We start from the raw sequence: 13,214 nt of genomic DNA, 5'->3' as shown, positions 1-13,214 counted from the left end.
GTCCGACACAGTGTGAGAACATTTGGATTTATTAGTAGAATAGCAGCATACTTTTGTTATCGAGGTGTGGGTGAATGTGTGATAACAGAGGCGCCTGTGTTGGCGGGCAAAGAGTTGGAATAATATGTGATCACAGAAGCGAGAGTAGGTAAATATGCTACAGACACGATGGCAGACGATTCCGTTTAGATACATTGAATCACGTAGCATAAAACCACATGCTTTTTAAAAAATAAATCAAATTTGTATGTATAATTAATGCTATGTTTTATTTCTAATTTCCAGTTAATTAATAAATTTTCATATTATTTAAATGTTTTGCAAAACCTATGCAGCGTATTATTGAAAGTTTTTATAGTAAATTAGTACAAACAAATAAGGTGTTTAATTAAATACTTTTGTAACTATAGTTGTTGACGACTTTATAAAAATTTTGCAGAAGAAGAGCTCCTTGTGAAAAAGTTCGTCCAGGGAAATACTGCCACTTGACCTGTTTCTGCTGCCAAGCAGTTATGTGAACCATTGCTGCGTTCCGGTTTTGAAGAGTAAGGATGCTACTGAATTACTAGCACATGGGACTTGTCAACTATGTCTCAAGGCGAAGGGCGCAGTGGTAGTGCCGCTCAGAACTTTGCGATTTAAAGTTCTATGTCACACTGAAACTGTTGTGGACAGGCGTGTCGCTTACCACCAGGCGCATGACATGTTCGTCCCGTCACTTGGTTATCATAACAAAAAAACAAGTCAACCGTGATCATAGGATTACACGGATTTTATATCCAAAAAAAAAAAATTTGAACTAGATAAGTTTAAATAATGTTAGGGAAGACCTTTGTCAGAAAAATGAGAACAAAGTTTAATTTCATTCGTAGTATCTAATTGTGTAAAGCTGTGTTAAGAAGACTGCTAAAGTAATAATTGGCAAAGTAAAGATCGTACTCCATAAATTTATGCTCATTATACACATATTGTTTCTCTAATTTCTGTCTTCAATAAATAGTCTATGTATGTTTTGATGCTTAAAACCAGGCGTGTGTGGTATGTTTACACGGACCCACATCGCCGTGTGCGTGAGCTGCCGGCATGCAGTATTTATTTTAGGCAGCCGCGCCACTCTGCTCAGTTCTCTTCATCATCGACTACTAAGTGATTGTGAGTGTGGTCTCTAAAACGAAAAAGTCTTTCATTCTTTAAAAATCTTTCTCTTTTAAAAGTTAATAAAAGTCTATCAAAATGTCTGCGTCACCGATTGCAAGGCAAGCTACTCACAGTCAGGTGATTCCGTCAAGAAGGGTGCTTATTACGGATCCTACGCAAATGCCAGATGTCTATTCCAGCACTCCTGGAGGCACCGTCTATTCAACTACACCTGGAGGTAAATTAAAAACAATATAACCTTTTTAAAATCTAACTTATCTAGCAAAAATATATTTTCAAGTCTTTTTTTATAATATCAAGTGACGGGACGAACAAGTCCGTAAGGTACACGCCAGTCCACAACACTTGCAGTCCCACTCAGAGCTTTAAATCGTAAAAATTTGAGGAGCACTGCCACTGCGCCTGTCACCCTGAGACAAGTTGACAAGTTGCATGTGCCTGTAATTTCACCAGCACCCTAACCCTTCAAAACTGGAACGCAGTAACGCTGACATTACTGCTTGGCGGCAGAAATAGGTAAGGTGTCAGTGCTTCCCTGGATGAACTCTTTCACCAGGAGCTCTATTGCTGCTGTCATTCAGTAAGATATGTGAAAAAAATACAATATTCATGTAATTATTTACGAAAAAGGAAGATCGGTCTGTTTACCCTGAAGTACGGGTAAGTTTCAGTTAATAATAATTTATTAAAACGAGATAATAACTAAATAATGTTTGCAGTACCATCCAAAGAAGTTTCGGTTTCATTATTTAACTACCTAGTTGGTAAAACTTTACCAAGTTATATTTAGCTTAGGATTCAGAACTTGCTAACTATTTAACTAACTAAACAAAAACTACTAAAAAAAACTATGTTTGAAATGAAACGAGTTTTTCTCTCTCTCTCTCTAAATTTAAAAAAATCTAAATTGCGTATATTTGTTTTTTCAAAGAAACCAACACACTCTTTACAGTTCCCATGGTCACGGCTTGTAAAGGGCCCTAAACTTAGGTGTGTTTGAAAAAACACATACACGATTTGGATCCGAAAATATAGTTTCACTTTCTATGTGTAAAAATTGCGAAAACCTAAGAATTTGATATTTATTCTATGTTATAACAATAAACATTTCTATTATTATATTACTTTACACGGTAACTTAAAACCAGTTGTTTCAAGTTTACGTTAGTTTTATACGAGTATAGTTATCACAAATTATCAAAATTTTTATCTGCTAATTAGTTCAATCTCAGCGTGCATGTTATGCGCGGTGCCTTTAAAAAGGCTATATAAAAGTAACAAGAATAAACGGACATGTGTGAAATGGAACGAAAGGGCTTTGTCAGGTAGGTAGCAGGTAGAAATCTGTCCATCTTTATCTCTCAGCCTATCCCAGAAGGAGACGGGATACAATATTAAGTTTGCTGAATATCACACCGTTTCAATATCATGATGTTCAATTGTTATATTGTGAAATTACACCACTAGATTATAAATATGTACAAAAAAATGTTCTCTTTTTGTAACGGAGTCAAATTTTGTGTTATAGAACTGGCAGGGATACCCTCTGATGCCAACATTATTATGTTAAAAAACTTGAACTTCTTCTGAGTAGTATTGTGTGACACATAAAACTTTATACAAAAGGAGTTTCTACAAGAAGAATGGACTTGGATGTAAACATCCATTGACGTCTGTGGCTTAACAGTTTCGCTTAACAACAAAAAATAATCAATGCTATTCTGGTATTAACGCACGCACTCAACATAGTCCCGCACTAGGGAAACCATGTGTCACTGGTGCCATGGGCACACACATAGACAACCACAAATTACACCCAAACTTACGAGAGAAATAAATGTAGGCCATACAAATATTTCTCCCGGCCCGGGAATCAAACATAGGACCTCTGCGTGGCAGTCTGGCATGGTAACCGTTTGGCCACGGAGGCAGTTATCGAAATCGGTTCACGAATTAAGAGTAATAGCTTAACATACACACAAACAAAATACAGGCGAATTGAGATCCTCTTCCTTTTTTGAAGTCGGTTAAACAAAGCAGGCATACCATGATTAGTGAAAAATGTTCTTTATTGATAGTTCAGTAATTATAATAATAATTAGTCGCGTCCTGTCGTGCTAGTCCTACTGATGAGAGCACAATATGTTGTATCCAACCTATTTTAAGTGCCAAAGTAACTCTTAACAGTAACTCTGTCTGTTGCGTTTTCACGCGTAAACAGCTAACCAATTTAGATGAATTTTGGTATATAAACATAAATGAGACTTAGGAGAAGGACATAGGCTACTTTTTGTCACAATAATAAATCTAAAGGCAGTGAAATAGGGGATAAACGTTTATATGGAGAACCAATAAAACTATGAAAATTAGTATAGTACAGTAGACTTCTCGAAGTACACATTCTACGCAGACAGTCGTGGGCACCAGCTAGTATAAAGTAAAGCTGTTGTCGTCTTCACACATTCTCAAATTCATTTAAGCAATTAATTTGAGAATGACAATGTATTCGCTTCTTAAAATTTGCCATTTACGAGGTTTAAAACTAGTGAAACACTATATATTACAGGTTATTATTTATTATTATACAGCTTCTGCGTACTTGGATGACAAAAATCCGAGGTAGTGACAAGTTTAGCTCTTGCTCGCAGTCTCTATCTAAGATGTTTAAATTAAACATTGTAATGATAAATGTATTCAAATGTATATTTACAAAGAGTAACCCCTAGAGTTTCTTGCTCATTCTTCTCAGGGGAATCTACCCTACGAATGAATTTAAACAGTATGACGATTTCGAGTATAATTTACTTACCTATGAAATAAAGAAGTGACTTTGACTTGTTTGTGCTGGTTAAATTACAGGCACACGGGACTTGACAACTTATGTCTAAGTGTGACGGGCGCAATGGCAGTGCCCCTCAGATCTTTGCGATTTAAAGCTCTGAGTTGCACTGCAATTGTTATGGACAGGCGTGTAGCTTACCATCAGCTGCACGACTTGTTCGTCCCGTCACTATAGACTTTTAATGTATGAACGACTGATGGAAACGGAGGAGCGAAAAAGTTTTATCTGGAGTGTTCATTCATGTGCTGTGCTGGTCTTAGTGTGTTTCCAGACTTGATGGTATGTTTGTATAATTTACAATATTTATTAATACACAACACAACAACAACTAGAAGAGGTAGAAACAACTTGTGAGATCTACACGAGTCACTCGCACAGTTTTCCATTTGTCACAATGTTAACGATCGTCTATTTAGTTCGTCACGAGACCAAAATAGCAGGCTTAATGACCTATCTCTACACCACACAGTTGAATCCTTGTTGACTACTGGAACACGTTTTAATACAATTTAGGCGACTAATTAAATACGTAACTTTATAAACAGAGGACGTTATAAAATATGTAATAGCCGTGTATAAATTATAATCAAACCATAAAATAAAAATAAACTACTGCAACGTGAAGAATATTCCACAGTTTGCAATTATTATTTATTGAAATTTATTGACCATAATGGTACATTAAAATATTATATAATAATATATATAACAAACAAACCGTATTTATACATACCTATACACATAGTACTTACAATAACACACAAACAATATAAAAGATGCTTTTGAACATTCTTTTTGAAACACGCTTTAGTAACAGACCTTCAGATGGAGTCCGGGAGAGCATTCAAATTTATAGTTATCTGTAATATTGTAACTTTAAGGAACTGAAAAAAAAAAAATCAAATAATGAACAATATTTAAGAAAGATAATATTTTTTCAGATCTAATCATATAATTCCTTTTTGCACAAATTTACTCGTTCGTGTAACAGTAACAGCCTTATCGTAAAATTAAATATTAGAATATGATAGTATTTCGACCAGTGTGTGTTGGCAGTGACGACTTACGGCACTGAGACGTGGTCCCTCACTATAGTCCTCGTAAGAAGGCTCAAGGTCACTCAAAGGGCAATGGAAAGGGTTATTATGTTCGGAGTTTCGTTGCGAGATCGAATCAATAGCAAGGATATCCGCAAGGGAACCAGAGTAACCGCCATGGGGCCGAAGTAGTCTCGAGTGGTGATCGAGTACCGGAAGACGCGGTCTGGTTAAGGTGGATTGTTGATCTGGTGAAGGCTGCGGGAATCCGCTGGATGCAAGTGGCGCAGGATTGTACGTGGACGTCTTTTGGCTCAAATGATGATGATGTGATAGTACGGGGTACCCCGTCTCGCCATATGGATCTCAAAAAACCAACTATGGGTTTTACATTGCGATTTCAAGTTCTTTTTGCGTAGTTGCCGCCTACTGCTTTTCCATAGAGAAGTATCAACAACGTACTGACAAATTTCAATTATTTACATACATTGAACATTTTATATTGAATCAATATTATCGCTACGGCTTGAAAAGTACTGACATTTTCGTGTGCAGTTCTATTTACGTACTGTCCTTGAAAGGGTTATTAGGAATTTTACTAATTACTAGTACAATTACTTATATAATGACAATGAGCATTCAAATATCATTACGAATTACAACATTTAGATTATTTCACAATGTACCCGTTACATAACCTCTCATAACCTAAAAGATATTTGTAAACAGCGCAACCACGTGTATATTTGTTCGTATTTCTATATATAACACTCTCATTTATTTTAATAAACTAAGGACGCATAAGCGTAACAACAGCGTCTCTAAAAAGCTACATTATTGCGTAGTAATCAGTGATTAACTTAAACATCTTATGAATGCGCCATTGTTGCTATTCGACCTTGATAGATTAGAATAAACAAATCCGAATGAAATGTCCTTGACGCCACAGCGTACTCAAAATACTGTAGAATAACTTTTAACACCTTTTTATGTTTAAAACCGATTAGATTTTTACACTGAAAAATGATTAGAGACTAGGTTTTACGTCTTATTAATAAATATTCAGTTTAGTATACCATGACAAGGTTTATAAGTGAAAGAAGTGTTATAATATAAACTAAACATTGTCTTTCCACACGTGTACGTAACGAATAATAGTGACTTCCATGAGTCATGCAATATATTATTTCTTTGTTTTCGTACCTACAAGCAAGCAACAACTGTTTAAATACAAACCAATCTTTATGTTCCATTAAGAAGTGAATATTTAGTGGTTCACTGTGTTTCTTTATCTTTTTCTGTAACATTTTCTTGTTAAAATATTTTTTTTTTACATTTTTCTTGACTGTTTTTTGGATATTTCTTACATCTTTGTATATCTAATACAGCTGGAACAATATTAACTATAAAAATTAATAAGGCTCTAAATTTTGTTTTAAAGCTATGGTGTAAAAATAATTTATGGCGTTTAGAGCTCGTATAATTTTTAATTAGGTAAACATTGTCATTAGCAAAGCAGTTATTGTAGTAATTTACAATGTTGGTTGCTATAGATAATTCGGAAACGAATAATTTAATAACAATCAAAATTCGAAATTCTTCACACTGCAAAACGTACAGAAGTCTTACTTCTTGTTTATTAACCTGTGGTAACCGTTACGGTTGATTAGGCTATCGGCGATCGGCTTCGTGTTACCGAGTGGTTTGTTATATAAGCTCCACATGGCGAGTTTATAACCTAACATTGATGTTATTTTCGTAAACGCGTTGTGACGTTTACGTTAAGGGTTACGGTTCAATGAGAATTAAATTAACAACTTATTATTCAAAGATTGTCATTGTTACGTTCGTAGATGAGGTCTTTAAATTTTTACGTAAAGTGTACGAGCGGTTACACACGGTGACTGTTAGCAGCGATGAAAACGCGCGACTGCGTCGATACAAACGCGCGATTGCATTGCTACGTTTGTGATTTATAAGCGATTGCATCGATGCAATCGCGCGTTTGTATCGATGCAGTTGCGCGTTTGCACCGCTAAAGTCGCCGTGTGTAACCACTCTAAAGTCGTAAGTTGATTATGAAAGTGTCTTAGGGCAATCCATAGATTGCCTTGGTACTTCCAGTTTTAATGAAAAGCGTAACTATAAAAAGCTACTAGTTTTTATTTTGTATTTTAAGCCTATGCTCATCATATTTTTGTTATCATTTTGTCACATGTAAACGAAAGTCACCAACTTAACAGCAGCAAAACATTGTTCTAATCTTTAAAAAAACCAATTACTATTGCAATTCCCCTGGTAATTCCCAGAATAAGAGAATTGTTACCGACATACCCCCTGTGTGTGGTTAACCAATTCGGTGCGTATACCGAGACTAATAATTTAAAAATAGTTAGGTATTATCGCACATACATTTTCCCGAAATCACCACTATATTCCGCACCAGGGGATGACCAGGGGGATGTCAGTAATCCAAAATAAACACTACCGTCGAAATTACTTAGTAACGTTATTTTTAACCGACTTCAAAAAAGGAGGAGGTTGTCAATTGGACTGTATGTTTTTTTTTGTATGTATGTTACGCGATAACTCGGCATTTGTGAACCGATTTTCATGATTCTTTTTTTGTTGGAAAGGGGGTATTTCCATAGTGGTCCTATTTCATTTTGAAGAAAATCATCCAACTCAAAGGGTGGCTGTTCACGCATGAAGATTAATTTTTATAAATAGCGCCTTACTTTAATTTAGGAGCAATTACTTTTAGCAATTATTTAGTTGATTTTGCTATTTCTCCAATTCAAGGCGTTTTTCTCTCGATATACTTCGAGTAGTGTCGTAGTGAGAACCTATTTTTATTATCTCCAGTATCAAGTCCTGTATAGTGGCGAACTAGGGGATATTTCAATGAAACTTAGCAAATAGACGTAATTCCACGTACTTTTGAGGTCGGTTTTATTAGTACTCTGTACTGAGATTATACATTGCTCTACTCGTATACATATTTTTTTTTATAACACACACTGTCCATAACGGTTGTAGTGCTCCTCAGAGTTTTAAATCGCAAAGATCTGAGGGACACTGTCACTGCGCCTGTCAAGTTGATAAGTCCCATGTAATTTCACTAGTGCCCTTAGATACCTTTCAAAGCCGGAACACAGTAATGCTGACATTGCATGGCGGCAGAAATAGGTAAGGTAGCAATACTTCCCTGGACGAACTCTTTTATAAGGAGTTCTACTGCGACTAAAATCATGTCGATAATAAAATAATTATTACCGACGTACCCCCTGTGTCGAGAGCAATAATTTTAAAATAATTAGGTATTTATCGAGTTCTTAGGTTTTCGCGATTGTTACACATAGGAATGGAACTATTTTTCGGGATTTAAATCGCGACCCTTTACAGATCCCATGGTCAACCGTGACCGTGACTTTAATTAGGTATTACTGACATAAATTTATCGGACATAAATTTTCTCTCCACTATATACAGCACCAGGGGACGACCAATGGGATGTCAGTTATCCAAAATAAACACTACCGTCGAAATTACTTAGCAACGTTATTTTACATTGCTCTACTCGTATACATATTCCTTTAATAAAATCAACAAGCAACCTTATGTAGATGTACAATACAAATGCATAATAAATAGAGCACTAGGAAGCGCCATACATTTATTTCTCTTTGTCACACATAGCTCGTCCATTGTCACGTACCACGCGAAACGTGAAACATGGCGCAGAGGTAAACAATGCCAGAGGAAGTAAGGACTAAAAAATGTAATACACAACTGCGTAGGGCGATAAACTGTTTTATTTATAGTTACATGCGTTGTTTTCGCTAATTAACTTATGAATTATGGCCTAGCACTTATAAGCATTAAAGAATAATGGTTACGCAACATCAACTACTTCGTTGAATGGTGTTGGATTTAGAATCGAGATTTGAAATATTGTTAATGACTTTTTTCTAACTGCGTTAAAAATTTAAATTAATTTTTCTGTTTTTGTAACGATACCAAATGACGGGACGAAAACAAGACTGGTGGTAAGCTACGCGCCTGTCCGTAACAATGGCAGTGCCATTCAGAGCTTGGGCACTGTCACTGCGCCCGTCACCCTGAGACATAAGTTGACAAGTTGTGCCTGTAATTTCACTAGCCTGTCTTTGGTCCTGCAGGCGTTAATCGGGGCTTTCAAGGCCCTTGGCTTATAGCCAGGTGTACAAGAACTATGGAACCTGCATCATCATCAGATACAGCAGACTTAACGAATTTATATCAGTGTTTGATACAGGTTTTTTATCGGGTTTTTTACGGCTTTTATTGCCTTAAGCGACATCTGTGACATATCTATCGAGATCTATGAAGCTCCGAGATCTATGAAGCTCCGAGATCTATGAAGCTCCGACGTCTATGAAGTTCCGACGTCTATGAAGCTCCGAGATCTATGAAGCTCCGTGATTTATGAAGCTCCGATATCTAAGAAGCTTCTCATAGATCTCTCGCAGGTTATCAAGACAAGATTTATTTCGTCATTTTATTATTGAGGACACGATATATATGGGGGACAGAGAACAAACAAGAGGTTCTAACAAAAACTTCTCCAATAAATTCATCTTTATACAGAGGACCATGCTCCCATAAATTGAACGATAAGTCTAGACATAACAAAGGCATTTCAGCGAACGTATTAGCATATTTATCTCGCTTCATTAAATATTTACTCTACATCTCTACTTTAGGCTAAGTAGAGTTGACACATATTAATTAGAAGCAAGTAATGGAAATGACACGTGTCATCTCGTCGTTAAGAAAGGTAGTGTTGTTTACTTGAAACCGAGCATAAAGTATCCTGATAAAATGATCTAGCCACGGCTTCGATTTGAAATCTAGACTACCTTGAAATGGAAGCTACAGTTGTTTAAAGTGCCTACACGTGCAATAAAAATTTAAAAACAAACCAATTGTTTATATCGAGGTCGTAGTCAAAGACGATGGAAATTATGTTGCCTTGTTTTAGAATTCTGGATCAGTCTTGTTTAGTGAATACTAAATGGAGCTTGAATTTATGAAGGTTGATTAATTTAAATTTGGTAAAAAAAAATATTCTTTTTTTAAACAGCGTTTCAATGTAATAATAATAATAATAATGTGTTAGCCAACCAACCGATCCGTCGCTACTTCCCTTGTTCCCCTGGCATTCAAGTGTTAGGATTCTTATATTTTTCTATTAGTTTAGATATAAATTAGATTTTCGATAAAATGGGAGCCTCTGATGTAGGTATTGTGTTACTTCCCGCGTGGTTTAAATCCCTACTCAAATATAAATAACAGTGGGGCTAATCGGGTGGTCTAGTCAGTTTTTCTAGGTTACATTTGTGAGCCTAGATTTTGACTGGGAGTGTGATTATCGAACAATAAATGTGGTGACAAATAAAGTTACGCGATCTTATGAATAATTTGGAGTTACTTTCATTTGAATTGTTAATGACTTAAACATACAGATTCGTCGTTTCGATCAGTCTGAAAGAATGGACCGTGAATGAATGAATGAATGAATGGTATTTATTTGAATATTATATATTTTGCAAAAAGTGGTACAAGTATACGTAATAAAACAGACGTTATTACCAATATTGGCATGCATCTATGGGCATCATTGACTTAGAAATAAATGGACGACGGGTCTAATACACAAACCACGAAAAAAATCTCCCAAGTCAACCTATTTAAACATAGTGACATGTAAAGGAATATGAAAAAGCTAAAACGTTGAATTTAAATTGTAATGTCATCGCAGTACTGTCTAATTTTGCTTGCTTCGCTGTCAGTCTAACAAACGAAGACTAAAGCGTGAATGACGTTCTCTGTATACGATTTTAACGCCCTATAAGTTCGGACACTTTTTAGCGCGGACCCGACGTCCATATAATTGTAAGTCAATGATGGGCATCTATATTTTGGCAACTAAACAATCCTATACAAAGTTATTGTCATGTTATCAAAATGTCAAAAACTTACCTTTTTTTAAAATAAATAATCTCTATTGAGATTTATATGTAAAGAAGATCTCGAAGGGATAGAAATTTATATATATCTTAGCCATGAATCTGTATAAAAGGAGCTGTTTGGCAGCGATAAGAACCAGAACGAACAACATACTCCCTAGAGTTAGCATTTTAGTTTGTCTTCTGAAAACTATCACCTTAGTTAATACGTATTCTATCTTTTTCAGGTACCAGAATAGTTTATGAGCGATCCTTCATGATGTCGCTGAGACAATCACCGATTTCGCAAACACCACCAAAGTGTAGTCTCCCTGCTGGGCTGCTCAAGAACCCTGGCGCCCACACAGCGACGCACTCGCCTTCACAGAAGAATGTGCGCTCAAATTCGATTTCCTTCGATGAGTCGCAGGAGACTTTCAGTATGGATCTCTAGACTAGTGTAGGGTAACCATTGTATTGTGGGACTGATTGGGTAAAGTCTAATGAGAAATAATGGTCAATATGTCGCAATTAAGAATAAAATTATGCTATTTTTATAGTTCCCGACTTAGCTGCTCAAGTTTGTGCTTCAGATTTACGAATAGAAGTTATTTGTCTACTGTGTTTTGTTTGCTTATTTTTAACGTGGTTTTTGTTTAACCTATCCCTTGGCGTAGTTATTTTTTAGTATATTTTAACGATATTCCTCCCGCTGCATTTTAGTGTCTCTAATTGTAATAAATTTAATTACTTAATCAGTATTCCACATTCACAAGGTTCATTAAATTTAAGGTCAATTGTAATGTTAGTTTAAACGTGACTGAACCATTGTTTAACGTTCGAGACGTGGTCCTTTGCCGCGAAAAAAAACAAACTAAAAAAATGATTAACTACACAAAAAAAGTTCTAAAAACTTACAAAATATAAAAAAAACACTGACCCAATTTTTAATGGAATGGTTGCAAAGTGTGTGAATTGTTATTGTTTAAAGAAAGTGACAAAGGACCACTTATTGTAAATAATTTAATTCTACTTGTACGCGTATGACGCACATTAATTTAGGTGCTGAGTATTTTCTCGTATTTTTTAAGCTTCCGTCTTTATTACGCATACAAGATTCTTCCAAAATATTGTTTTTTTGTATTTACGAGCACGACAGAAATTTTCAGCTTTCATAGTCTTTATGAAAGGTAGTTGAAAAAATCATAGAAAAAAAATTTATTAGCCATTTCCTATATACGGTATTTACGTAAGAAAGAAAGACATGACTGTTATACAATGTATGTGTAATAAAAGGAAACAAATACAAAGCAAGTGCCATTGAATAGAAGTTAATTTTCTAGATAGTTCTCTTCTTTATGGCAACGCTGAAAGCTATAGACTTTGCGAAATCTCACTTGAAGAGAGATGTTTTAAATTAAGTCTTAGAATATATCGTTTTTAATGCTGTGTACCCGATTTACATTACATTAGTATCCTAGTAGAGTATTTAAGAATAATTTAAACTAGCTAGAGTTATAGGGCTATAAAAAATAATTAAAAAAAAACTTGGATATAAAATAGTGCACTTTAAAAAGTCGATAACGTTACCATCTAACAACTCGTCCAGACTTTGATGAGCCAAACGCGATAATTCTACTTTATTTACCTAGTTGAGAAGTTGAGTAGTGTGCAGACTGTCCTGATTACAGCATCAGATAATGGTCACCATATTATTGTAATATCGTCGAATAAACTGTAAGTGAGGAGTAATGAACCTTAGACTGGTTTCGCAGTTGTGCGTACGGACGGTAATAATTGGGTTGTCGCGTGGCGACCGCGTGAAAACTTTCGCGTCGTGAAACTGGTCGGTTGCAGTACATATTCTCTATACGCAACTATTCAACATTATATAAATATTCTGAACGTACTTTACAAGTGCACTCTACTAAGCACTATAATAGTGTAAACCGGGTATTATTATGCAAAATATTATTATTGTTCTTTCAAATCTTAGACGTACATGTTGGTCACAGAAAATATATAAATATAAATTGTTAATAAAATTATATGTATATACACACACACATCAAAATAGTCTAGGGATCAAGCACGTTTTTATTAATTACTGGAAATCAGGTATTTTAATAGTTCTTTTTTACCACCAATGGATTAATTTATTTTATTTTCATTTTCATGAATTTGGAT

The 13,214-nt window shown here is 35.3% G+C and overlaps 1 protein-coding gene across 1 annotated transcript; it reads left to right on the top strand.

The window, feature by feature from the left end:
- Positions 1 to 1,090: 1,090 nt before the first annotated feature.
- On the top strand, positions 1,091 to 12,025 carry LOC113240533 (eukaryotic translation initiation factor 4E-binding protein 2-like). The gene is made up of 2 exons (XM_026477862.1): positions 1,091 to 1,375; positions 11,276 to 12,025. Exons 1-2 carry the CDS (start codon positions 1,234 to 1,236, stop codon positions 11,479 to 11,481), a joined length of 348 nt encoding a protein of 115 aa, XP_026333647.1. The 5' UTR covers positions 1,091 to 1,233; the 3' UTR covers positions 11,482 to 12,025.
- The last annotated feature ends 1,189 nt before the right edge of the window (positions 12,026 to 13,214 follow it).

Source organism: Hyposmocoma kahamanoa, unplaced genomic scaffold (assembly GCF_003589595.1).
Source record: "Hyposmocoma kahamanoa isolate Upper Pololo Valley unplaced genomic scaffold, ASM358959v1 146060, whole genome shotgun sequence".
Classification (NCBI taxonomy): domain Eukaryota; kingdom Metazoa; phylum Arthropoda; class Insecta; order Lepidoptera; family Cosmopterigidae; genus Hyposmocoma; species Hyposmocoma kahamanoa.
The sequence above is the reverse complement of the archived record's forward strand: the minus strand, read 5'-3'. Positions and strand labels throughout refer to the sequence as shown.

Coding starts and splice junctions, on each gene's coding strand:
- LOC113240533 (XM_026477862.1), top strand. CDS start 1,234: ATGTCTGCGTCACCGATTGCAAGGCAAGCTACTCACAGTCAGGTGATT. Junction 1,376..11,275: donor CTATTCAACTACACCTGGAG/GTAAATTAAAAA, acceptor TATCTTTTTCAG/GTACCAGAATAGTTTATGAG.